This window comes from Asterias rubens, chromosome 1 (genome assembly GCF_902459465.1).
Source record: "Asterias rubens chromosome 1, eAstRub1.3, whole genome shotgun sequence".
In the NCBI taxonomy this organism is placed as follows: domain Eukaryota; kingdom Metazoa; phylum Echinodermata; class Asteroidea; order Forcipulatida; family Asteriidae; genus Asterias; species Asterias rubens.
The window spans coordinates 20,338,133-20,359,715 of NC_047062.1; the positions used below are offsets into that span (position 1 = coordinate 20,338,133).

A 21,583-nucleotide genomic window follows, 5' to 3' on the forward strand; every position below is an offset into this window, starting at 1 on the left:
ATCCCACCCAAGTAATATGTCTGTGGATTGTGTTGTCCTAAAAGATTGTTTGACGATTTTCTTCTTATTTTTGAAATAAGTCTGTCAATTTGAAGAGATAATTATCATCTTCTGTGTACTCATCTATATATTTCTCCAAGCTATGGAGTCACTGATATAATATATTTTAATAGTTAAATCTGAAACTAAAATTCTAATGCTGTTTATTTTGTTGAATGAAATGTATAAGTGTTGCCTTACATTGAAATTAATATTACCATATGAAGTGTACATCTAAAAAAAACCTAAATCTGCTGTTATATTTGTATGAAAGATATGCTTTTAATCCTCGGAGGTGTTCTTACTGCCGAGAGAATACATAATTAATCATTCGTCACTGAATTATTGTTCTGTTAAGTAAGATTTGAAGATATGTAAGAAATGGTGGAACCCGACTGTTCGTAAGTTTCATATATAGCTCCTATGTCGCATTACTCTTTGGGTATAATTACACAACCATGAACAAAACAGAAATGTAGAATACGACTTGCTGGTTTGGTATTTTCCAATCTGCGCATGTTGTATACTTTGCTGACAAAGGGCTGGATGATTGACTTATAAACAAATGTTAAACTATTCCATCGTTAGTTTTTTACCCCTCGTTCATCATGAAACGACAAAAACTGTGTGCTCATAATTGGAGCCAAGCAAATGTTTTCAGCCTCTTTCACTCTCAATTTTTCTGGAGTATTTGTTTTCCCCCCCAAAAAGACCTGGGAGAAAGTCATTTTCCCATGGAAATAGCTACCTCTACTTTGGAGTAGGGTTTAGCCAGATAACCTTGGGTTACCGTACTGATAGTACTCTTTTTTTCTTCTCAAGTGTAGGAGTTTTTCCTGGGTTTTTATTTAATCCTAGGAATTGTTTCGGAAGTGTGAAAAGGGCTTTATGAGAAATGCTTTTGTTTAATTTTGTTTATGCAAGTCGCTAGACACACAAGGCCTGAAGGCCACTTCACGGTGTGGGCTACAATTATTTTTTTTCCCAGAGGATGTTGCCACCTAGGGCTGAAACAGGGTTAGCCCTTTTACTGTCCATACGGATGTAGGCTTGGGTATCATTAGTCCGAAGTCTGGCCGGTATAGCAGAAAGCACTACCTCCCAAAAGGTTAATACAAACTTGGCTTACCAGTGCCAAGTTTACTCTCTGTCGTGAATGAAGATATGAAACTGCATTTAGTTATATATACATATATTTTGCTGCCGTCTGAATGCTAAAACTTGTTGGTAACAAAAAGTTCTATGCTTGCTTGTATTTCTACCACGAACACGTTAATTATAAAATAATAAATAAATGCCGTTTGTAATATTTCATGTGAATGAATCTAACAAAATATGTCTTTAAAAAGGAATATCATTGCAGTATGTAAAAACAAATGTTCAATTAATTAAAGTGTAATACTGGAGATGTATAAATGTAAAGATAATTATAGCACATAAATCAAACTCCGTTCTTTCTTTAATTGCTTTATTGTCTCAGCACTCTTTTGGTTAGCTTTTTACAATCGTCTGATTTATAAAGCAAAGCTAGATTATATGTTGCATTCTATTCCACAGCTGCATTTATAAAATAATTCTGTATGTTCATGTTAACTATTAATCTTATTACATGAATTGAGAATTTTTGTTGATTATAAACAAACTGAAAATTGACAATTTCTGAGTAGTATAAATACGAGTGAAGTGAAAACACATATGAAATGTTATTGGACTTGGGTGGGATTTCATGAAGAGTTGAGACTAGTCTTATCTCCAGCCAGGATGAGATACTCGTCCTAACTTAGAACTAGCCTTAAAGGCAGTGGACACTATTTGTAATTACTCAAAATAATTATTAGCATAAAACCTTAATATTTCTTTACGAGTAATGGGGAGAGGTTGATAGTATAAAACATTGTGAGAAACGGCTCCCTCTGAAGTAACGTAGTTTTCGAGAAAGATGTAATTTTCCACAAATTTGATTTCGAGACCTCAGATTTAGAATTTGAGGTCTCAAAATCAAGGATCTGAAAGCACACAACTTTGTGTGACAAGGGTGTTTTTTCTTTCATTATTGTCTCGCATCTTCGACGACCAACTGAGCTCAAAGTTTCACAGGTTTGTTATTTAATGCATATGTTGAGATACACCGAGTGAGAAGACTGGTCTGTGACAGTTACCAATAGTGTCAGCCAACTTAAGACTAATCTTAGGACTTAGGACGAGTCCCAACCCTGCACTGTAGCATGCGGACCTTAAGATTATTTCTTAGTTGAGACGAGTTACTCGTCCTAACTCTTTGTGAAATCGACCCCAGGGTCTTTAAGTTTTTTACTCCTAAAGAGTCCTAGATGCCTAGGACTATCTTTGTGAAATCGACCCCAAGTACTTTGTAAGTCTCTAAAAAAAAGTACATTTCCAAATCACTGAAAATTACAAATATTAAACCATAACAATCAACTGGGAGGATCAGCAGCATATAACGGCTTTGATAACATTTGAAAATGTAATATTGGCAAACTGGGGAAGAAGAAAAAATGATTGTGTAGTGTAAATTTCAACAGCATGATAAATGATTTCTCCAACTAATCATTGTTCCAAATTTGAACAGTCCCCAAAAATTGTACATTTTGTACTTGCATACATTGATAGAAATCATACTTGCTCAAAACAGCGCCCTGACTGAGGTCAAAGGTAGACCTTCGATCGGCTGATAACTGTGTGTGGTGCATATGTAGCCAGTACACACTTGGGAGTTGCCATGGTTAGCTTGTGGTGATTTCAGCCACTGCAAGGGGTCTATTGTATTGATTTCTATCTCATCTTTTTCTCCTCCCATCAGTCATGTCAGTAGGAAACAGTTTTTGTTTGTTTTTTTCTTCCCAGTCGGGATTAACTTAACAATGTCCACTTAAAACAGCAAAGGAATTATCAAAGGGCACTAATGACATAGCTGAGCCTTAAGTACAATATTCATGCGATGGACTTGAATACTTTTTAAAAATAGCTTGAAGTAAACATGTTACCCTGTAGAGACTCACAGGTCCAGTACTTTTATTTTAATCAAATACTTTATGCAACTGCAGTACAAGACCAATGTGTTCTTTTAGGGGTAAACTACTTTTTAATAATCTACAAAATGACGCCTGAGATCTACTTCCTCAGAAACTTAAATGCATCTTTGCTGAATACGTAGCTGAAAATGGACAAGACTGTAGTAGCAGCAGTTGTGTACCTGGCAAGATAAAAACAAAAATAAAATGACAAAGGCATAACACTTTTATCAGGATTTTCATCCCATAAAATCGCCCTTTGCTCGGAAGAAGGCCATAAGGAAAGTATGACCGGCAACAGTTTTAAACAATTGCTGTCCAAAATTGTGAAAGTTTTGTTGTTTCTCTGCTATTTATAAGACTTTGCAGGGTAGGAAAGTTGAATTCCATCTGGGAGTGGAAAAACATGTTTAGGAAGTTATTCTAGCATTAAGTAAACAACAGTCGCACCCTAATTTATTTCAAAAGAGCCAGTTTGCTTGTGACCCCAAAATAGTGGTACTTTGTGTGACCGGAAAAGGACATACAGCCAGCCTTATTCTGGCCCACAACAAAATATATGTAACTGAATGCAGCCTTATGTGGTAAAATACTACATGTAGGACCCCTTTTGGGTTTATTGCAAATCGGGGTGTCCTAGACAATGTTTCAAACCAGGCTGGCAATATGACAAAATTGGTTGCAGTGTTATAACAGTTTAAACAGAGAGAAACTACTCTCCATAATTCATAAAATTCTTAATGCTGCACAATTTTTTTCCCTTTTGAGCCAGTTGCTTAAGGTATTTGCTTTCAACCCTTACAGTCCAAAGTTCTCAAAAATCTTTGAAAAGTTTGTCTGCTTTTGGTAGATGCTGCTTTTGGTGGATCTTGTCAGACTCCAAACATTTGGGGATTGAGTTACCATATACTGGAGGATTCAGGAGGTTTTCTAGCCAAAGACCGAGTCCAAGGTTCTTACCAAAGTGCATGCAGGAAGGGATGATCAACATACTGAAAGACAGGTGCAGCTAAAGTGAACCCAACTAGACTGAGCTGGACCGCTGTGTTCAACTGAAATAACAAGACAACACATAAGAATAATCGGGCTTTTAAAACGAATGGTAAATATGACTAGACCTTAGTCCTGTTGGTAATTCTGATAAAGCTGTGGTGACTACTATTCTAGGCTCGACTGTTTACAATGCATTCTGTAGCCCATCATTTCCCCATCATCTTTTCTGAGTTTGTCATCTTGTTTCTTGATACTGTATATTTTCTTGTATGTAGACAGATCAAACTATATCCAGCAGGATTTCAAAGTTGAACTATACTCCTATGGCAAGGCTGACCTAAACTGGTTAATATTATAACTGAGAGTGCTTTTGCTTCATTACTCCAAAATAGCATTCAGGGTATAAATCATAATCCACTCAATAACCATGTTGTTGTTGGGTGCCTTGTATACAGAGTGGCAGTGAGAGTTGTAGGCAGTGAAAGTTTTCCTCTTCCAGCCTCAGTTTGGTTACATTGAGACCAATGGTCTGGAATAAAAGATGGCTGCGTTATGTACATTAGCATTTCCCTCTACTACCCATCCTGCCATGAGATACATACCTTACTAATTGTGGTGGGTTTGAGCTGCACGGTGGCGTGGGTAACATCAAAGAATCTACTGACTGTACGAGGTGGTGATAGAGACTGGTACCGCAGGTAGACAACACTGCCTACTAGACCAACATCTCTGCTGATCATAAGGACTGTCAACGGAACTGAAATCGGAACAAAAATAATGCAAAACACTTACTATTCATCAGCTACCTATTACCTTCAGTAGTGATTGCAGGTTTCTTTTTAAGTTGGTAACCCCCCCCCCCTCTGAATTTTCACAGTAATTCTTCTTTAGAACATTCACTAGCATTACTGAGAACACTGTTGATAGTATTGTTTAATAACTTACAACCTTAAGCCGTTAGTCTGTTTCGAGGCTAAAAACAACTTTTTCCCCTTGATCTTCGATGACACACTGGTAAAGTGGACGGTTCCAAATAACAGAATAATAATATTAAAAAAACTTTGATCCAATCAGAAATATCCATTTATTTTTTTAATTTAATTTACAGACCCCTCTCTTACTGACAATTTTACCTTTACGAATGTCTTACCTGGAATAAGGCCACTGACTGTAAGACTCAAGGCAAGAATAGTCACAAGACACTTATCAGCTAGGGGGTCAATAATAGATCCAAGGACAGACTGTTGGTTCTTGAAGTTCCTTGCAATGTAACCGTCCAGCTAGGGAGAAGAATACAAGGAAGGTTAATTTCATCAAAGACGTAATCCGAGGATGGGCTTGTTCTTGTCTTGAGAAACACATTCTTAATCCGTTTTGTGAAATACAGTTGTGAAGTAGATCAGCATACTGCTAGGTGAAAGTTTAATCATAAGAGATACATTACTTAGGTTCTTGTAATTTTTACTTGTTTATTTGTTACATTCAGTTTAAAGGTGCTTATTATAGACAGTTGTAAGAAAGACGCAAACATTTTTTGCTAAGCACAATATTTTTTTTAAAGTGTCAAACTTTTTAGCTGGTATCCTGACAATATTTTTCTGGGCGAAGCAACTTGTTTTGCCTACAAGCATTGTGAAATTGGGGAACTGGACTGCATTGGGGAACTGGACTGCATTGGGGAACTGGACTGCACAGACGAACTTTCAAAGTACAGTAAATGGTCACAAACCATATCAAGTGTTCTGTTTTCAATTAGTAATATTTGGTTGGTAAAACAACACACAGCCAATACCAAGTCTGTAATTCCAGCAAAGGTGAACAAGCAAGCTCCGATGGTGTAGCATTCATGGATCACTAAGTAGCCTATAATTGGAGACAAGACCAGCCTTGTAGTAGACAGCAGATTGGGTATGGTAAAGATGTTCTCTTTCTATATAAATACAAACAAAGTAAATCAAAATCAATCTTGTGATCTGGATCAACAACTTAGATGAAGAACACCTAGTAGAAAAAGTAGGTCATCATCCAGGCCTGATACTTCACAGGGGTGTACCCCTTGATTTTCAAGGAGAAAATTGTTTGGTAAACTGAAGTATCAGGCATAAACATCTTTAAAATACACCATAAAATAAATCAATTTTTAAACAATAGCCATAGAGCAGTAACAAAATAATGACTGGTTAAATTAAATTCTTTTCCCTTGAAGCTGTGCATAAACTTTGAACTTGGTCTGCTGTATCCTCAAAACATTATAGGCCCTAAAGTTTGGATTTTCAAAAGATATACCACAAGACACGCAATACACTGAAGATAACTGGGTGTAAAGTTTTACCATATCCTTAACAGTGTCCGCCATCTTCTCCTTCATCTTCTCCCTAGCCAAAGAAGCTTTTCTAACATAATCATTCATCGTCCCCCCTCTGGTCATATCATCAGTGCTACTACAGTGTGTCTCGCTGCCGAGTTGTTCTGAAACTCTACCACTTTGACGATCTGCCTCATCTGTTTCAGTTTCACCAGCTGGTTTCTGATTAGAACTTTGTGTACTGTATGCTTTCCACTGATGTTCATAATTGTTTACACTTCTGATGGATGTCAAGGTTCTCTGTGTGCCCGACCAGCAAATGTGGTTTGCAGTTGGAACATTTTGAAGCTTTCCTAGTTGGCGTTGGAGAGTGGACTTTGGTAGAGGTTTTGATGCCAGTCTTTGGAGTGGATTAAAACTGATGACACTTGACATTACGCATGTCATCCTTTTCACTTGAGTGTTCATGGTTGCTGAAGGAAAGATAATAATAAATGTATAGTATAAATCATAAAAGTTAATACGGAACAAACCCTAGTATAGTTCTAGGTGTGGGGCTTTGGCAGCCACAGAAAACTGCAGTCTAAGTGGGGCTTTTGCTAGACCCAATAAGTTACTGTTGCGGCGTTGTACTCCTTTCCCCCCCCCCTCAAAATTTTAAATTATCATCTAGAGTAGCACAGCATGGGCAGTCTAGTACGACCAGTAATGACAAAGTTTGGGGAAAGGGGAGTACAGCATCTCAGCTCATGAGTAAGTTAATAAACTGGGTCTAGTCTTTTTAAACCTACACAACTAACTGGGGATAAATAATTTATTTATTTTTATTAATATTATCATTTTATAATAATATAAATAGGCAGTCCTTTCTTTTAGTTTAAAATCCATAAAAAGACTTCTCACAAAACAGTCTCTCATTCTCAAGGAGTCTAGACCATTTGTAAATTGTAAACCTGTCTAGTATAGTACTAACAGTCCACTCAGCCAGTGAGTATGACCGGGCAGTCACACTCATTCTAAAAATGTAAAAAGAGTGGATGTTTTTACTCATTGAGATTGTCAAGTCAATCTCAAATGTCAATACAAAGTATACAAAAAGTCAAATTGAAATTGTGATAAAAATCTGAAAACATCATCGACAAAAGTAAAAAAAATTCAAAAGAGTATGACATTTAATACAAAATGATCGATACTCACGTTATAAACTCGTCTACTAGCGATCGAAACTGCACTCATAACTAAACAAAATCAGCAGCACTGCAAACAAACGTACGTAAAATAGTGTACTGTGGTTCAGTTGCACAAATGCAATGTTTTTTCCTTTTCACATGGGCGCCGCCATTTTAATTTAGTCTGGTGACTCAGATTACCTGGACGTCAAACTGTAAACCCATTTGATAACCTTAGGAACGAATTTTAGTCTGGTTCTATTCCATCAACCAGTGTCTTCAAACGTGAAGGATACTGGGAACAAACAGCATTTCCACGCGTCAAAATCTGTAAACACTCGTTTTCTTGCTGCTGTTCTTCACAAACGGTGCTGAAATGCAACAAGTCCATGAAAACAATTTTTGATAATTGTTTTGAGTCAAAACCACTGATCGGCTGTGCAGTTTTGTGAAGTTCTGACAACGTTGAGAATGGAGGTAATGCTTATTAATATTTTCCCAGACGTGTTGACTGAAAATAGTAGTAGTACTACTAGTACTATAGTAGTAGTTGGTTGAGAAAGTACACCACTCATTTTATATACCGCCCTCTATTGACAACTTACATTGTATTATTCTACTCATGTACTAATACATACATAGTATATAAAGCATTACATGTCTGGTCCTTGCTCTATGATGGAATTAACATGATCCAAAGAGTTCTTTATCAAGTCATTTAGTCATTGTCTATTTAGTCATTGATCGAGTCTCAATCAAGTGTTTAGTACGGTCACCTCAACAAAAGTACATTTTTATAAGTGGTATTCCTTTTTCAAAAATATTAACATCTGCCTGTTCTGTATGACTGCCAGACGTCCATTAAAAAATGAGTACAGACTGCCCCAGTTACTTACGATACACTAAACTTTAGTTACACTGCTGTGATTGTACCTGTAGACTTGTTTTGAGGGGCGGGGTTCGTTGGGGGCGTGGCCGTTGGGGTTGTTGGGCCAGGATTAAACTTTTGAAAGTTCTTTTGAATTGGAATGGAAGACTCCATGACCCATCTTCTATTTCTATTTCAAGAATCCATTTCTACACAGCTTTTGCATCAATTTTCCCAGCTAACATAACAATTTAAAGGGGCACAGCAATTTTTCTCTGACTTATTAAATTTCTTGTAAGTTTGAATAACTTAAAGTTATTATTTTTTTACAGAATGGACTGACAGACAGCTTGATGTTTGACATCAACTTGTTAAAGGAAATGGACTTTGGGAGGACAAAGGTCACATTTAATCCACCAGTGTCACCCTCCAATCCAGGAGAGTCTTTGGTTATGCGACCTCTAAGTTCAGGGGACTTTGACAGAGGTTTGTCCATCTAGTCTAAGACTTTTCAAACAAAATTCCTTTCACATAATTTTCAGAATTAAAGATAATAATGTATGTTTATTTATATTGTAAACAACTACATTATATTTAATATCAAAAACAGTAACAGTCTAGACAACATTTTTACAAAATCATAAAATTATTCAAAAATTTGATGCATCTATCAGTTTTGTCTAATTAAACAACGCATGAAATATGAATTATGTTATTCTTATCATCGACACATAAATATTGGTAAAAACATTGTAATTGTTTTGATGAAATTGTATTCAGGTTTTATGCAACTTCTTAGTCAACTTACATCAGTCGGGGAAACAACACAAGACAAATTTTTAGGTAAGTATTAAATTCTTAAATTGTTTAGTTTTTTTCAATTATGTAGATTCAATTGAAACCTTTCTCTTTACTTTGTGTTAGCACCATACCCAAGTAACATGCCTGTGATTTTTTCACAACTAATAATAATATTTTACTTATAAATAATATTTATCACATGGTCTTCCTTTTATTGAGGGATGTGGTATTTTTTTTCTTTCATACAGAAAGGTTCAATGGAATGAAGAGTACAGGGTCTTACTACGTTGTAGTTGTGGAGGATACAGACAAGAATCAGGTAGTGGCAGCGGCAACACTTATACTGGAGCAGAAATTCATTCATGAATGTGCATTGGTAAGTTAGTGTAAATCAGGTGGGATTAGTTTCTCCGCTTACTGTGCCGACTGTGTAAGTGAATAATGCCTAGTTACATGGAGTACACATGCACGCAAGCAAAAGTCCCTGCTAACTTGTGAAGTACGCTTGTGAAGAATAACTTGTGACGTAAGCGTGGACTTCCTTAAGTGCTGATTATTTGCTTACGGTTAAGAGCCATGAATTTGGGATCAGCTAACCTAATAGTTCTGAGCAGACGAATTGATACTGTTCTAAAGACATGTTCTAAATTCGCCTAATAAGACTGGATGCTCTATCATCTGTTCATTGTGCCATGATGGTATAATGGGTGTTTTGCTAAGCGAGGCAGCACTGCTTGACAGCCTTACTTAGAAGTGATGGTGGCTAGGTGAGTCGGCTGAAGATGTAAAACTTGGTACTGTATGTCTGTTTTAATGTTGTGTCGCTTTCTCCAACAGAGAGGAAGGATTGAAGATGTTGTTGTCAATTCAGAACAGAGAGGCAAACAGCTGGGAAAATTGTAAGTACTTAAAAAAAAAAAAAAGTTATGACTTATTTAGGCAGTAACGTAACTGAAAATGTTATTACTTAAAGGAACATTACAGAATTGGTTTTTCTAGCAAAAAAGTTGCTGGCAGTGTAAGCACTTTATGTAATCCACCATATACATAAACTGACAAACCTGTAGAAGTTTGAGATGGATCGGCCATCTGGGTCACGAGAAAATAGCGAAAAACGGGTTAAAAATTTTGCATTGCATCGATACCAATATAAACATAAATTAATAAAACGCTCACTGAGCGATAAACTCAAAACGCGAAATTATATTATGTATTTCTCATGAATTATGAAATTTCAGACAGAAATATTTCAAGGGATGTTTTCTACTATCATCATCATTAGACCGTGTAAGTTTTATGTTAATCTGTGATCTTCACAATTTTTGTTTCTTACCAATTCTATAACGTTCCTTTAAGTAAATGTTTTGATGGTGACAATTTATTAACTTACTTCAGTGTTTCTTTGTGATTTCAGTTGACATTGTATCCTTAAAAATCCAAACTTATTGTTAACTATTTTCAAAAGATGTTTGTCTTTTCTCCTTGTACGGTTACTAATTTTTATGATTCATCATTCAATAATTTCTTGTATTTCTCTTAATTTTGAAACATAAATGAAACTTATTGCACCCATACACAATGCTTTAATATTGCTATGGTTTTCTTTTCCAGACTCTTGGCATCGCTAACTCTCCTGAGTCAGGACCTTGGTTGCTACAAGACCACGCTAGAATGTTCAGAAACCAACATCGCATTTTATGAAAAGTTTGGCTATTTGAAAGACAAAGAAGTATACATGCAGAACAGGCATTAGAGCAACCTGCGTTTTTTCTTCACTCATAACCCCTGGAATTGCCTAATTTAAATGTGCAAGAATACGGCTCAATTTGATTAAGTCTTTGTTCAATTCACAATGAGCATGCTCAAGCATGGTTACCTGCAAAAGAGGCGTCACGTCTTTGAGTAACTCTGTTCCCCCCCTCATTCTTCTGTTTAGGGTTACCGCTTAAAAAGTGATTCATTTAGATCCTGTCAATATACTTACACTTTGACACATGCTTATTAAGCACCCGTAAACTCCCTACAAGCACTCAATAACAAGTTTTTGCACAAAACAATGACTTTCAGGAGTCAAATAATGTTTGTCAGTGCTTGGCTTTCAAGGGTTAGTCATGGGAGAGAACAGAATGGCAAACTGCCCATGGTAGCGAGGTTGGCATTACAGTAATTGGCTAGGGCTGTTGTTATTTTGAAGAAATGTTGAAATATCAAAAGCTGGTAGTCGGACCTTAGCTGTAGACAGCTGTGTTGAAGATATGAACTACTTTTATTTAAAATATTTATTTTAATTATTTAACCTGCTAACATTCCCAAATTCTCCAAAATGCTTAACATTAAAGTGTCTTATGATGTAGGATATGGTGATACAATGCTTGTTTTTGGACCAGACACACCAATTTTTCGTCGTCCAGACATTGGTGTGTTAAGTTACCGTAGAGTAGAGACTTCAGAATTGACTCTAGACAAAGAAGTTTATGATTTTTGGGTCAATAGAGGGCAGTTTAACCTCCTGACAGCCTTCTGAGGTTGTGTCAGAATTGGCACCTGCAGCAATCGCTATGGGCCTCCTTTGCTTGAATGCATGCGATGCAGGAATCAGACATGCAACTTTTCCTTTTTTCCCCCTCTTTTTTCTTGATTTCCTCTTTTTCTTATCTCAGTTTTACCATTCAAAATCGAAAAGTACTATACAAAGTCATTGAATTTTTGTTTTTCCTCTTTTTTTTGTGAAGTTACAGTTGCATGCCTGATGAATCAAAACACAAGTGCAGCCACTACTTTAATACACAGCCTTAATTTTAAAGTGCCTTCATTTCTGTTTTTCTGTCGGGATCTTTCTCCATACTTCATGCAGATGTATTTGTGTCGTAATTATTATAGAGATACTGATATAATATTTACATTATATTTTTGTATAATTGACATACTTAAGAAAAGGCTTTCAAGTTGTAAATATAGATGTGCAATTTGATAAACATAGGCGTGTTTTGTATTGAGGCGATACAGTTTGATCTGGTTTAATATGGTTGAATCCAGTTTGATCTAGAATGAACCCGTATTTATGCTGCTGCTGCTCTCTTTGTGCAATCTTAATATTAGATAATGAGCAGAGTTAAGTTTCCATATATTTTAAGAAAAGCTTTCTCCTGTAATACTTGTATAAGAAGGGAACAGCTTTTAGGATGGGAAAAGGACGGTGACCATCTGTCAGAGATTTGCCAAAACAAATACTATTGATGATCTTTTAAGGATGTGGCATTGAGTGACTGACATTGTTTTCCATAATACACTTGATGACACAGTAACAACAATGAAAACAGATTGAGTTATTGAGGTTCCATTTTGCTTTTCCTTAATTTAAATCTTTTAGCTGGTAAGTTGTTGTTTTTTTCTATAAAAAATCTGTTTGGACGATTGTGGATAATCCTCAAACCGATACAGTACTTATTTTATTAAAACATTTTATATTTTATAGCTTTATATAACACTAATTAAACCACAGATAACAGATTATGTGACCTGTGACATCACTTGTTTATAAACAAACCATAGATTCTGGACTTCCTGCAGGCACGATTTGTACAGAGTTACTTGGGAAAAAACATCTTGCGCTTCACGGGGATCACACTTTCTGTTTTTCTAATCAACTTTTGATATGAAGAAAAAGGAGCATCTCAAAACTTATTCAGCTGTTATTTTTACAACTTGAGTTAATGTGGAAATTGACAACACCAAATGTAAAATTTCTCATATATCAAGTGTATTGTATCTTGCCTGTCGGAAAAGCCCTTGAATGTACAAGGTCACTCCTTTTGTAAACAAAGATTATATGGTCGAGAGGTACCTACACAGTCTACTAATATGCGAGATGATTTTCTGTAATTATTGTTGGAAGAGACCACAACGAATTGAATCATTGTTGGGGAGAAAGTAATTGTAGATAATGTCTCGTTTCCATCCATCTGGGCCCAATTTCATAGAGCTGCTTAAGCAGACAAAATTGCTTAACAGTTAACGGAGGTGTATTCATTTTATGTATATTGGATATGTACATTGACCACCAAGTGGTCCAAGTTTCACTTTGTTGATCGCTGAAAAAATACCTCAAAAATAATGTCATTCACAGGAAGTATGAACTGTTAACTAAAGAAAATAGACAGTGATCAGAAGAAAATTCGATGATATTTTGATTTCCTTTTTTATTTCCAATTTAGTATTTTATTATGTCTTCCTCCAGTGATGGAACATTTTATTACAGTATTTAACTAATCACATAATGACAAAACTACCTTTTATGTGTCTTTATCTCTTGTACAATAGACAAAGTTTTAATATTAAAGGTATCAATGGACATTTTATCAATGGACAATTTGTGATGTTGTTTATAATTTGTTTGTCATTCAAACTTTTGATGTGTATCGTAGACAACAAAATCTAGAGATGATCATAGCAAGACCTCATAAACTTCGTAATAAAGGTTTGGGTAATACTAATGTATACCTTTATCATATTTTGAAACATTTCTGCAATACCTTGGCAGGAGAAGACATTTTACAAGATTTATTTTAAAGTGATCCAGCAGGAAATTGTTAATTGGGTTCATTCTAAAGACTGAACGAAGTCAGTAGTACAAAATCTACCGGCGAAATTAAAAAACCAATGAATCGTTGCCAAAATGCACTTCTCAAATAAATAATACCCTAACAGTTTTAGTAATGGAACATTTTAAAGGAAGAAACAGTTAATACTCTAATGTTCTGAAGTTGTGTTCTGTCTGTTCTCAAACTGTTGTAGAGCAGATGTATAATTGTACAAGAACCAAAGTTTTCATTCATTCAGCAAAAAGAAAATCACATATAAAAATCAGCTTAATAACGTTTGCTTTCAGAGCAGACAGTTGACTCTTAACACCCTGTATACATGTAGCTCTGTCTCTATCTGTATAGCTCATAGGCGAATTCCTCCGAGTGTGTGGCATCATAAGATGCTGATATGGAGTCTATCTCTAACGCAAACTCCCCATCAACGGCATCGGCCATAGTAAGTCCAACGGAGTTAACCAACTCTAGGTCCACAGCTGCCTGCTTATCCTGAATACGCCCTCGGCTGGACAGGAAGAACTTCGAAAAAGGAATCTGTTGGGAGTTCAGACAAATGAGTATTATTCAGTTTGAACTTTGCTTTGGAAACATGTTGCCTTTGTACATGCAAAGAGAAACTAACTTTCTACAGCTGAGGTTAGAAAATAGAAACTTCCTGTTAACTTCCAACCAATGAGTCTTCCTCTTTTGTTGTACAAGCTTCCACTGCTATAAAAGCAGCTCGCCATGATAACTAATAAAAATGCATGGAATCTGGGATTGGTCTCCTTTTTCTTGGCACTGTATTGGCCATGATCCTTAAATAGGGCATCTTATCCAATAAAAGTACATTGGACATTGGAAAGAAGGCGTCCAAATTCCTAATTTCTAATATTCTGCTTTTATCCAGTATTTTTGCACTTATCCAGTATTTTTTGCACTTAAAGAAACAGTAGGGTGTCCAAACTATACATATGCACATAGCTAAACCCATGAACTCTAGAAGGGGGCACAGAGAGAATTGGCAAGTGAGTAGTTTTTGCCTAAAATTTAATGATGTGATTTCTGAGTTTCCGATCTATTGGTGCCCTGCAGACTCAGAACGCACTCCGCTAAATGCAAAATTTACAAGTTTGGTTGTGTTTTGACTCTCAAAACAGCAGACAGGATGCACTAGAGCCCTGTGCATTGTGCAAGGGTTCAACACTTACGTTGACATCCTGCCAATAGGGTCCACCTCTTGTGAACAAGAAATAACTCCAGATGTCATCATGGTGGTCAGTGAAGTAGCCCTCGGTCAGAATGTTGACCATGTATGCCCGGCCGTCTCCTCGCAACCTCAGGTTGAGGGAGTTAAAGGCTGTCAAGTCAATGTGCTTCTTTCGATTAAATGAACCCTGTAAAAGAAAAGAATCATGAGTATTATTGTAAAGAGAGAATTAAGATTGCCAATTTGCTTGAGTAATATTTGAATTTGGAAAGAGCCCTTGACCCCTGTTGCCCTGATCTTGGCCTTGGTGCCCCTCCAGACACTAAGATTTTCCATTGCAAATGGTCTTTGCAAACTGGAAATTGCCTTGCCCTACCCAACACAATCAGGCCTGATTCTCCCCTCCCTTCTTTAGAAGTACTTCAGGGATTTCGAGATCATTCTAAACAGAAGATTGCTTTCCAAAGCTTTTATTTTCTCAAATGATGAAACTTACAAACTGTTGTCTGGCCTGCATTGCACAATAACCACTCCTGGCTGTTTCTCCATCACGAGGTACAGTTGTACACAAATCTCCATGAAATAAGAGTTTATTATTGCGGCTTGTATCAATCCTAGCCCAACTGTTTCCCCCTATAGTCTGGTCCGTCTGGACCTTAAAGTCCTTCAGGCTCTCCGGGCCTGAGAAATCCCATAGAGAACGAGACGTGTCAAACATTGTGTCCACCGTGGAGCAAGTGAGTTTGTCGTACACCTCCTGTCCAAACAGCTTGAAATTCCGAGACAGAAATTTTGAGTAGGGCTCTTTTGTTTCATCCGAACTCGCACTCTGGCTTTGTTTGTGTCTCCGAAGTACTACGGTGGCTCCAAAGGGACTTGCAAGGTGAGTGCCATGGTTGCCAAGAAGATGATGCTGCCTTGCTGCAGAGTGGATCAGCAATCGAACCTTCAGAGCATTCATCATAATGAATAACAATAGTCCGAAAGATCACTAGTAAGAGAGAATCCTTCAGAGTAAAGTTCAGAACAATAGCTTTGACATCTCACTCGGTGAAATAGGAATTTCCGTTGAATCTGGATACATAGTATGAAAAAGATCAAAAAAAAGAAAGCGTTAATAAAGCAGAATCTCAATTGAAAATGTACCAGCAACATCCCCTCCCCCTTAATATTATAAGCTCAACAAAAAAATGCTCATTGATTTTCCCACCATCGAGACCGTTGGCATTGAGTGTCCATTGCCACAGTTCATTAATTTAATTAATACTTATGTTGTATTTAAAAAGTTTTGCTAAAAAATGTTTAGCAATTATAAAAAGTTTGGATTGCTATTTTTTGTTCAAATATTAATTTCTTGAAAAGTCAAGTCCAAACTTGTTAAAGCTTATACCCGCAAACAACATACATATTACAAGTATAATAAAACTCTTTTATTTTAGTTTTAAACTTGCTTTTTCTACCCATGGAGGTAGATAGCCCCATCATTTGGCACGTTTGGGTTCAATCAATCCATCCAAAGACCAATGCACTCCGTGCAAATCCACTGCTCTGCACTGCAGAGCAGTGGATTTGATGGACCCCAACTAAATTAAATAGTGATTTTTATTTTCAGTTTTGTACCCAACTGTTCATATGCTGACATTGTGTGTGATACCCACCCGAACCTCCGAGGTCTGCCTTTCGCCGCGCCGGTCGGTCGCTGTGTGTGGGTGGGTGTGTGTGTGTCGCGGTGGTTGTGGGGAAGGAGAGGAGCAACGCTCGGTCGTGGAGTCTGGATACCACTCAATTTGGACAGACTACCTTCTCTTTGTGTGACTGGTACCCTACAAATGGATCTTCGTAATCTACGCTTGTTGTAATGTATTGGGCAATCTTTTATGGGTTACCATTTTACTAGTTGACTGACAAGATGGGCTCCAAGACGTCAACCCTTCTTCAAAAGGAGGAAATAGATGACATTCAGAAAGAAACAGGGTGTAAGTTTAACATTTATTGACTTCATTGAGGAGTTGATCATGTCAGTGTACGAATTATTGTGAAAATGTGGTGGCAGGAGCCGGAAATGGGCATATCACTGGCACTACGTTTATCAATATTTATATAGCCTACACAATGAATAGGAATTAATATAGGCCTACGACAGACATTACAAATGAAATGCTCAGTCATAACAATCTTTAAAAGTGGTTTTATTGTTAATTTTACTGACATTTCATTGTAACTGTATTATTAAATTAATGACACTGACATAATATGAATGACTATTGATTGATTTAGTTAGTTAGATTAATGAATGTTATTGTTAATTGATTGAATAATAAATTGATCACTTAATATTGACTTTTTTTTGCATGTTGATGTTCAATGTTGTGATTCACTGATTTATTAGCATATTGATCAGATTAGTGAAGTACGCAGGCCTTTCTGCATGCTGAGTTGTGGTAGGCTAGATCTTTGATGTCAGACAACTCTACCAGGTGTTGGACAACTGGACAGTCGGAGACTTCAACGGGTCAGACAGCTTGACCTTTTTTCCCCTTTTAAGTTCAACCACCGTTCAGCACGGGGTACGAGCGTACTGACTGGGTGGGGGGGGGGAGGGGGGCGCACACGCATGGGCTGCATCAGAGATTCGCATACCACAAAAGACAACCTTTGATGCGTTTTGGAGGTCGTAACCAAAACTGTTTCGGTTGAATTGGCCATTAGTTAATCACTGGCCAATGACCGTAACAGTTATTGTTTGGTTAATGCTGCCAAGACACGCCCCAGCTTGATTTCTTGTCGAGTTGTCAAGGCACATCGTCAAATTCTTACACTGACAACTCAAGCTATTGAGTTGTCTTGACCAATCGAGTGAGAAATTATATAAAATGAATTATTCCAGAAATGGCAGATCCACACTTCTTTTGTAAACATTTTTTTTTTAAAGAAATTTCCCCCCTCATATTCACTGACCTTAAATATTTTCCTTACAGTTTCAAAAAGACAAATTGTTCGACTTTACAGTCGATTTGAAAGCCTGGACAAAAGTGACAATGGTGCCCTAAGGTAAGTTCATATTATTATGCAAATTGACTATTGTACAACTTTGATTTGACTTACTTTTACAAAAAGGACAAACAAATCTTTGCTCTATTTCAGATGTTCATATTATGAAAAACATTTTTACATGCCAAGAACAATTCCATTTCTTTCATTATCCCCTCTCCCCAACATGATTGTCAGTCGAAAACACTTTTAGAATGTTATAGAAAGGTTTTGCGGTAACACAATGTAATGACTATCTCTTCTGGAGAAGACAATCAGAGCATACTGATCGAAACGTCGAGTTGAAACCAACGGTTTTTTTTCAGGACCACCCCAACTCATTAAAGATAGTCATTACACGGTGTTACCGCAAAACCTTTCTGTATCGTATTTCCACCATGCAAAGTTTCAAATCCTACTGTTAGAATGTGTTTTTTATTTTCATTTTTTTTTGAAGTCGAGAAGATCTTCTAAGAATTCCTGAGCTGGCCATCAACCCACTCGGTGACCGCATCATTCACGCCTTCTTCATGGACAGCCCTGACAGTAAAATCAACTTCAGACAATTCATGAGGACACTGTCACTGTTCCGACCAATCAAGACCCATGATTGTGAGACTGCCTGCAACAGCAGAGATAACAAATTGAAATGTGAGTTCTGGAACTTGAATAAGATTTGAGCGTCCCATGAAATTCAATTTTGGTGGTTTATTGATCAAAATTGCTGGAGCTGAGTGGCAACCATGTTACAAATTATAAGAATAAAAGAAACGAACTATGCTAACTGAGTGACGAATTAGGATGATTTATTAAAAAAGTAAATTTACACAGATGTTTATAGTTTGTGAGTGAAAGAGTATTCAATATAATTATTCTATACTTATTACATGACAGCTTTCCATTAAAATTCTACAAATGAGCTTGGATAGCGACTTTCCATTATCCCTTTGTATTGATCACTAAAATGAGCAAGTAATACACCACAAGGGAACTGACCGGATAAATTTGTAATAATTTTAGGGTGAACAAAGAAATTTTCTGATTTGAAATTAATGAGAAATAAAGGGCAAAACTAAAAATAAATAATATGCTATTTGTGTTTTTTTTCTATCCACAGTTGCCTTCCGTATGTATGACTTGGACAACAGTGGTGCTGTGACGAGAGATGAACTGTTGGTTATTCTTCAAATGATGGTGGGATCTAATATAACTGAAGAGCAACTCGGATCTATTGCAGATAGAACCATCGCTGAGGCAGACGAAGATGCCACTGGTGCTATTACATATGAAAACTTTGCAAAGGTTAGTGTTTATGGTTTAAATATTAATTTGACTGGTATTGAACTCCAACCACTTTCAATCCAACTGCATGTTTTGTTTGATTCTCTCCATCTGAGGGCTGCACTAGTTGGTCGTAGGATCAGTCGTACCACTTTAATCAGAGTCCCACAGTTTGGATGATGAGTTACCAATAATGGATTTTGTTAGAGTGGAGAGATCATAATAAATCACATCTAGAGAGATGATCTAGAGAGATATGTAAGATGGAGTTAACGTTATAATTTATGTTTACTCAGTTCTTTGTAAACTAGGTATTGTATTGACCCCTTGCATGACCCGCAGTGCACTTACACAACCCTCGCCCGTACCCCATTTTGGGAGTCAAAATGTACACAAAGAAATTTACCCCTCAAATTGTGGAAATGGCAGACGCGCATTTTGCAAAGATGCGATCATCCGTCTGAAAGGGGTGAATGCCTTGAGAAGTTTTTACAGTGTTTACAAATAATGTATTCATTTTGCTTCAATGTCGATTAATTTTGGTTCAAATGAAAATTGTGGCTATCATTCCAGAGGAAACAGCTGTAGCTCCCCGGAGATTTGTTTCTTTAATATGTTCAAATCTGTCATCTAACATGTGTGACAAGCATTTATTCTTCATCTTTCAAGTCTGTAGTTGGAACATACTTCAATGCCTTCTTATTGTCTCACTTTCTTCTACCATCAGGCTCTTGGGAGATCAGATGTGGAGCAAATGATGAGCATTCGGTTCCTGAATTGACAACTTGGCCTTCCTCGCTCTCCTTTCCTGGTATCCCAAATGTTTTTGTAGCATCTTTTGAATTGCAATCTAAGTATACAACAACAGAGTATGAATTATTTACAAAGAAAATAAAACACTTGAAATAAACCTAACTAATATAGTATTAATACACCATTGATCTAGTTTACTATTCTGGAGGAACTGGAAATTATAATGTCCCTGTTCATCAGGCATAAACATAGCTACCAACTTTCGCTGATTCTGCAGAAAGTTCCCTGAAAATAAACTCATCTTTCCATGTTTTGATGAACAAATTTGAAAAGCTCTCTGATTCTTGAAAATTTGTCTCTATTATGTTGAATGTCAGTCTAAATATTTCTTTGAGAGTTGTACGTAATCTCTCTGATTGCAAGATGCTAATGGTGGCAGCTCTGAGTTACTTTTGACAATTCCTCAAGATTTCCTTTGACACTGTTGTTCGGAGAGCAGTGTTCATTTCAAATCTTGATGTTATATCTGTAGCTTTTGCACATATTTTAAAGGGAAATTCTCTTTTCGTTTTTGTGAGAGTATATCAATTTTTATCCTGTAGTTTTCAATTAACACACAATACCAACCAGTGAAAATGTCATACAATTCATTGGGAAATTTTCAGAGGAGACACAAAATGTGACTTGCAGGTCACAATTAGATTTTCTCAACTTCTGCATTATAATTTGTTTTTCTCATTCTGTAGTTTGTCTGAAAGCATCTCATCATTTATATTGAAGAACTTTGAACTCTGGGTGGCAGCAGACTCACCTGGTATAAGTCCTTTCTTCCTTCATTCCTTTCTTTCATTCATTCCTTCATTCATTTCTGGGCACAATAGCTTTATATGGAAAGTCTGTTGCTACCTCTTGTCCCCTAAAGTCTCCCTTGGTATAATATCGTGCCGAAGACATTACCTGGGCTCGATATCATTAAGCTGTTTATGCATAAATTGTTTTGCTAAGCAAAGATTGTGTGAAGCACTAGTTGAAACAATGTGAAACTTTGTGGAATGTTGGCTGGTAACTTGTATATTATTTTGTGATTTCCTTTATAACAATATTAATAGTAATATTGAGCAGTCTGGTTGTCTTATTTGTATGTAATAATTTGCTTCACTATGTAAATTTATCTGTAAAGAGCATATCTATTTTTTAACTTGAAATTTAAAATATTTATATCCAGATGATTAACAATATGCATCACAGAATTGTACTTTTATGGTTCATTTCTTCATGGTTGATGTCCTGTATCACATATACATTTAATTTGTGTTATTTTGTAAAATAAATAAAGAGCTATACAAATGAAAAAGGATCGGTTGGAAATAATTTGAATCTCGAATGATGAACCCTAGCCACCTTTTTGTAGTGATGACCTGTGGTTCTTATAAAAACATTGAAATTTTGACATGGGATGGAGGAGGTGGTGTTCCTCCAAGGTTGAGCTTGAGAAAATTAGTCAGACTGGCTGAACTGTCTT

General features: G+C 36.5%; 4 protein-coding genes across 9 annotated transcripts; 2 read left to right on the top strand and 2 right to left on the bottom strand.

Moving 5' to 3' along the window:
- Positions 1–2,397: 2,397 nt before the first annotated feature.
- On the bottom strand, positions 2,398–7,823 carry LOC117290235 (cardiolipin synthase (CMP-forming)-like). Of its 3 annotated transcripts, none has more exons than XM_033771526.1 (7): positions 7,740–7,823; positions 6,397–6,842; positions 5,857–5,994; positions 5,215–5,344; positions 4,667–4,821; positions 4,032–4,123; positions 2,398–3,253 (listed from the first exon to the last, which is right to left on the bottom strand). In XM_033771526.1, the coding sequence occupies exons 2-7, from the start codon at positions 6,835–6,837 to the stop codon at positions 3,172–3,174; spliced, it is 1,038 nt and encodes a 345-aa protein (XP_033627417.1). In that variant the 5' UTR covers positions 6,838–6,842; positions 7,740–7,823; the 3' UTR covers positions 2,398–3,171. The 3 variants fall into 3 exon arrangements, with proteins under 3 accessions (XP_033627417.1, XP_033627402.1, XP_033627409.1); XM_033771511.1 differs by lacking the exon at positions 7,740–7,823 and adding an exon at positions 7,567–7,725; XM_033771518.1 differs by lacking the exon at positions 7,740–7,823 and adding an exon at positions 7,643–7,721.
- A 104-nt stretch (positions 7,824–7,927) lies between these two features.
- Positions 7,928–14,120, top strand: LOC117290249 (glucosamine 6-phosphate N-acetyltransferase-like). Its single transcript, XM_033771541.1, has 6 exons — positions 7,928–8,015; positions 8,739–8,892; positions 9,187–9,249; positions 9,456–9,583; positions 10,045–10,106; positions 10,819–14,120. The coding sequence occupies exons 1-6, from the start codon at positions 8,010–8,012 to the stop codon at positions 10,958–10,960; spliced, it is 555 nt and encodes a 184-aa protein (XP_033627432.1). The 5' UTR covers positions 7,928–8,009; the 3' UTR covers positions 10,961–14,120.
- A 16-nt stretch (positions 14,121–14,136) lies between these two features.
- LOC117290255 (complex I intermediate-associated protein 30, mitochondrial-like) lies at positions 14,137–16,734 on the bottom strand. Of its 4 annotated transcripts, none has more exons than XM_033771553.1 (4): positions 16,656–16,734; positions 15,494–16,071; positions 14,999–15,184; positions 14,137–14,342 (listed from the first exon to the last, which is right to left on the bottom strand). In XM_033771553.1, the coding sequence occupies exons 2-4, from the start codon at positions 15,959–15,961 to the stop codon at positions 14,142–14,144; spliced, it is 855 nt and encodes a 284-aa protein (XP_033627444.1). In that variant the 5' UTR covers positions 15,962–16,071; positions 16,656–16,734; the 3' UTR covers positions 14,137–14,141. The 4 variants fall into 4 exon arrangements, with proteins under 4 accessions (XP_033627444.1, XP_033627461.1, XP_033627452.1 ...); XM_033771570.1 differs by having other exon boundaries at positions 16,623–16,717; XM_033771561.1 differs by having other exon boundaries at positions 16,618–16,717.
- A 164-nt stretch (positions 16,735–16,898) lies between these two features.
- Positions 16,899–21,311, top strand: LOC117299600 (calcineurin B homologous protein 1-like). Its single transcript, XM_033783152.1, has 5 exons — positions 16,899–16,973; positions 17,976–18,048; positions 18,485–18,678; positions 19,145–19,329; positions 20,036–21,311. Exons 1-5 carry the CDS (start codon positions 16,907–16,909, stop codon positions 20,087–20,089), a joined length of 573 nt encoding a protein of 190 aa, XP_033639043.1. The 5' UTR covers positions 16,899–16,906; the 3' UTR covers positions 20,090–21,311.
- Positions 21,312–21,583: the final 272 nt, after the last annotated feature.

Excerpts from the sequence above, each read along its gene's own strand:
- LOC117290249 (XM_033771541.1), top strand. Across the intron at positions 8,893-9,186 it reads TTCAGGGGACTTTGACAGAG|GTTTTATGCAACTTCTTAGT; the intron begins GTTTGTCCATCT and ends AATTGTATTCAG. Across the intron at positions 9,584-10,044 it reads TCATTCATGAATGTGCATTG|AGAGGAAGGATTGAAGATGT; the intron begins GTAAGTTAGTGT and ends TTTCTCCAACAG.
- LOC117290235 (XM_033771526.1), bottom strand. The coding sequence starts at position 6,837 with ATGAACACTCAAGTGAAAAGGATGACATGCGTAATGTCAAGTGTCATC. Across the intron at positions 5,995-6,396 it reads CGGACACTGTTAAGGATATG|AAAGAGAACATCTTTACCAT; the intron begins GTAAAACTTTAC and ends GTATTTATATAG. Across the intron at positions 4,124-4,666 it reads AACCCACCACAATTAGTAAG|TTGAACACAGCGGTCCAGCT; the intron begins GTATGTATCTCA and ends TTGTTATTTCAG.
- LOC117299600 (XM_033783152.1), top strand. The coding sequence starts at position 16,907 with ATGGGCTCCAAGACGTCAACCCTTCTTCAAAAGGAGGAAATAGATGAC. Across the intron at positions 18,049-18,484 it reads AGTGACAATGGTGCCCTAAG|TCGAGAAGATCTTCTAAGAA; the intron begins GTAAGTTCATAT and ends TTTTTTTTGAAG. Across the intron at positions 19,330-20,035 it reads CATATGAAAACTTTGCAAAG|GCTCTTGGGAGATCAGATGT; the intron begins GTTAGTGTTTAT and ends TTCTACCATCAG.
- LOC117290255 (XM_033771553.1), bottom strand. The coding sequence starts at position 15,961 with ATGATGAATGCTCTGAAGGTTCGATTGCTGATCCACTCTGCAGCAAGG. Across the intron at positions 15,185-15,493 it reads TGCAGGCCAGACAACAGTTT|GGTTCATTTAATCGAAAGAA; the intron begins GTAAGTTTCATC and ends TTTCTTTTACAG. Across the intron at positions 14,343-14,998 it reads CCTATTGGCAGGATGTCAAC|ATTCCTTTTTCGAAGTTCTT; the intron begins GTAAGTGTTGAA and ends AACTCCCAACAG.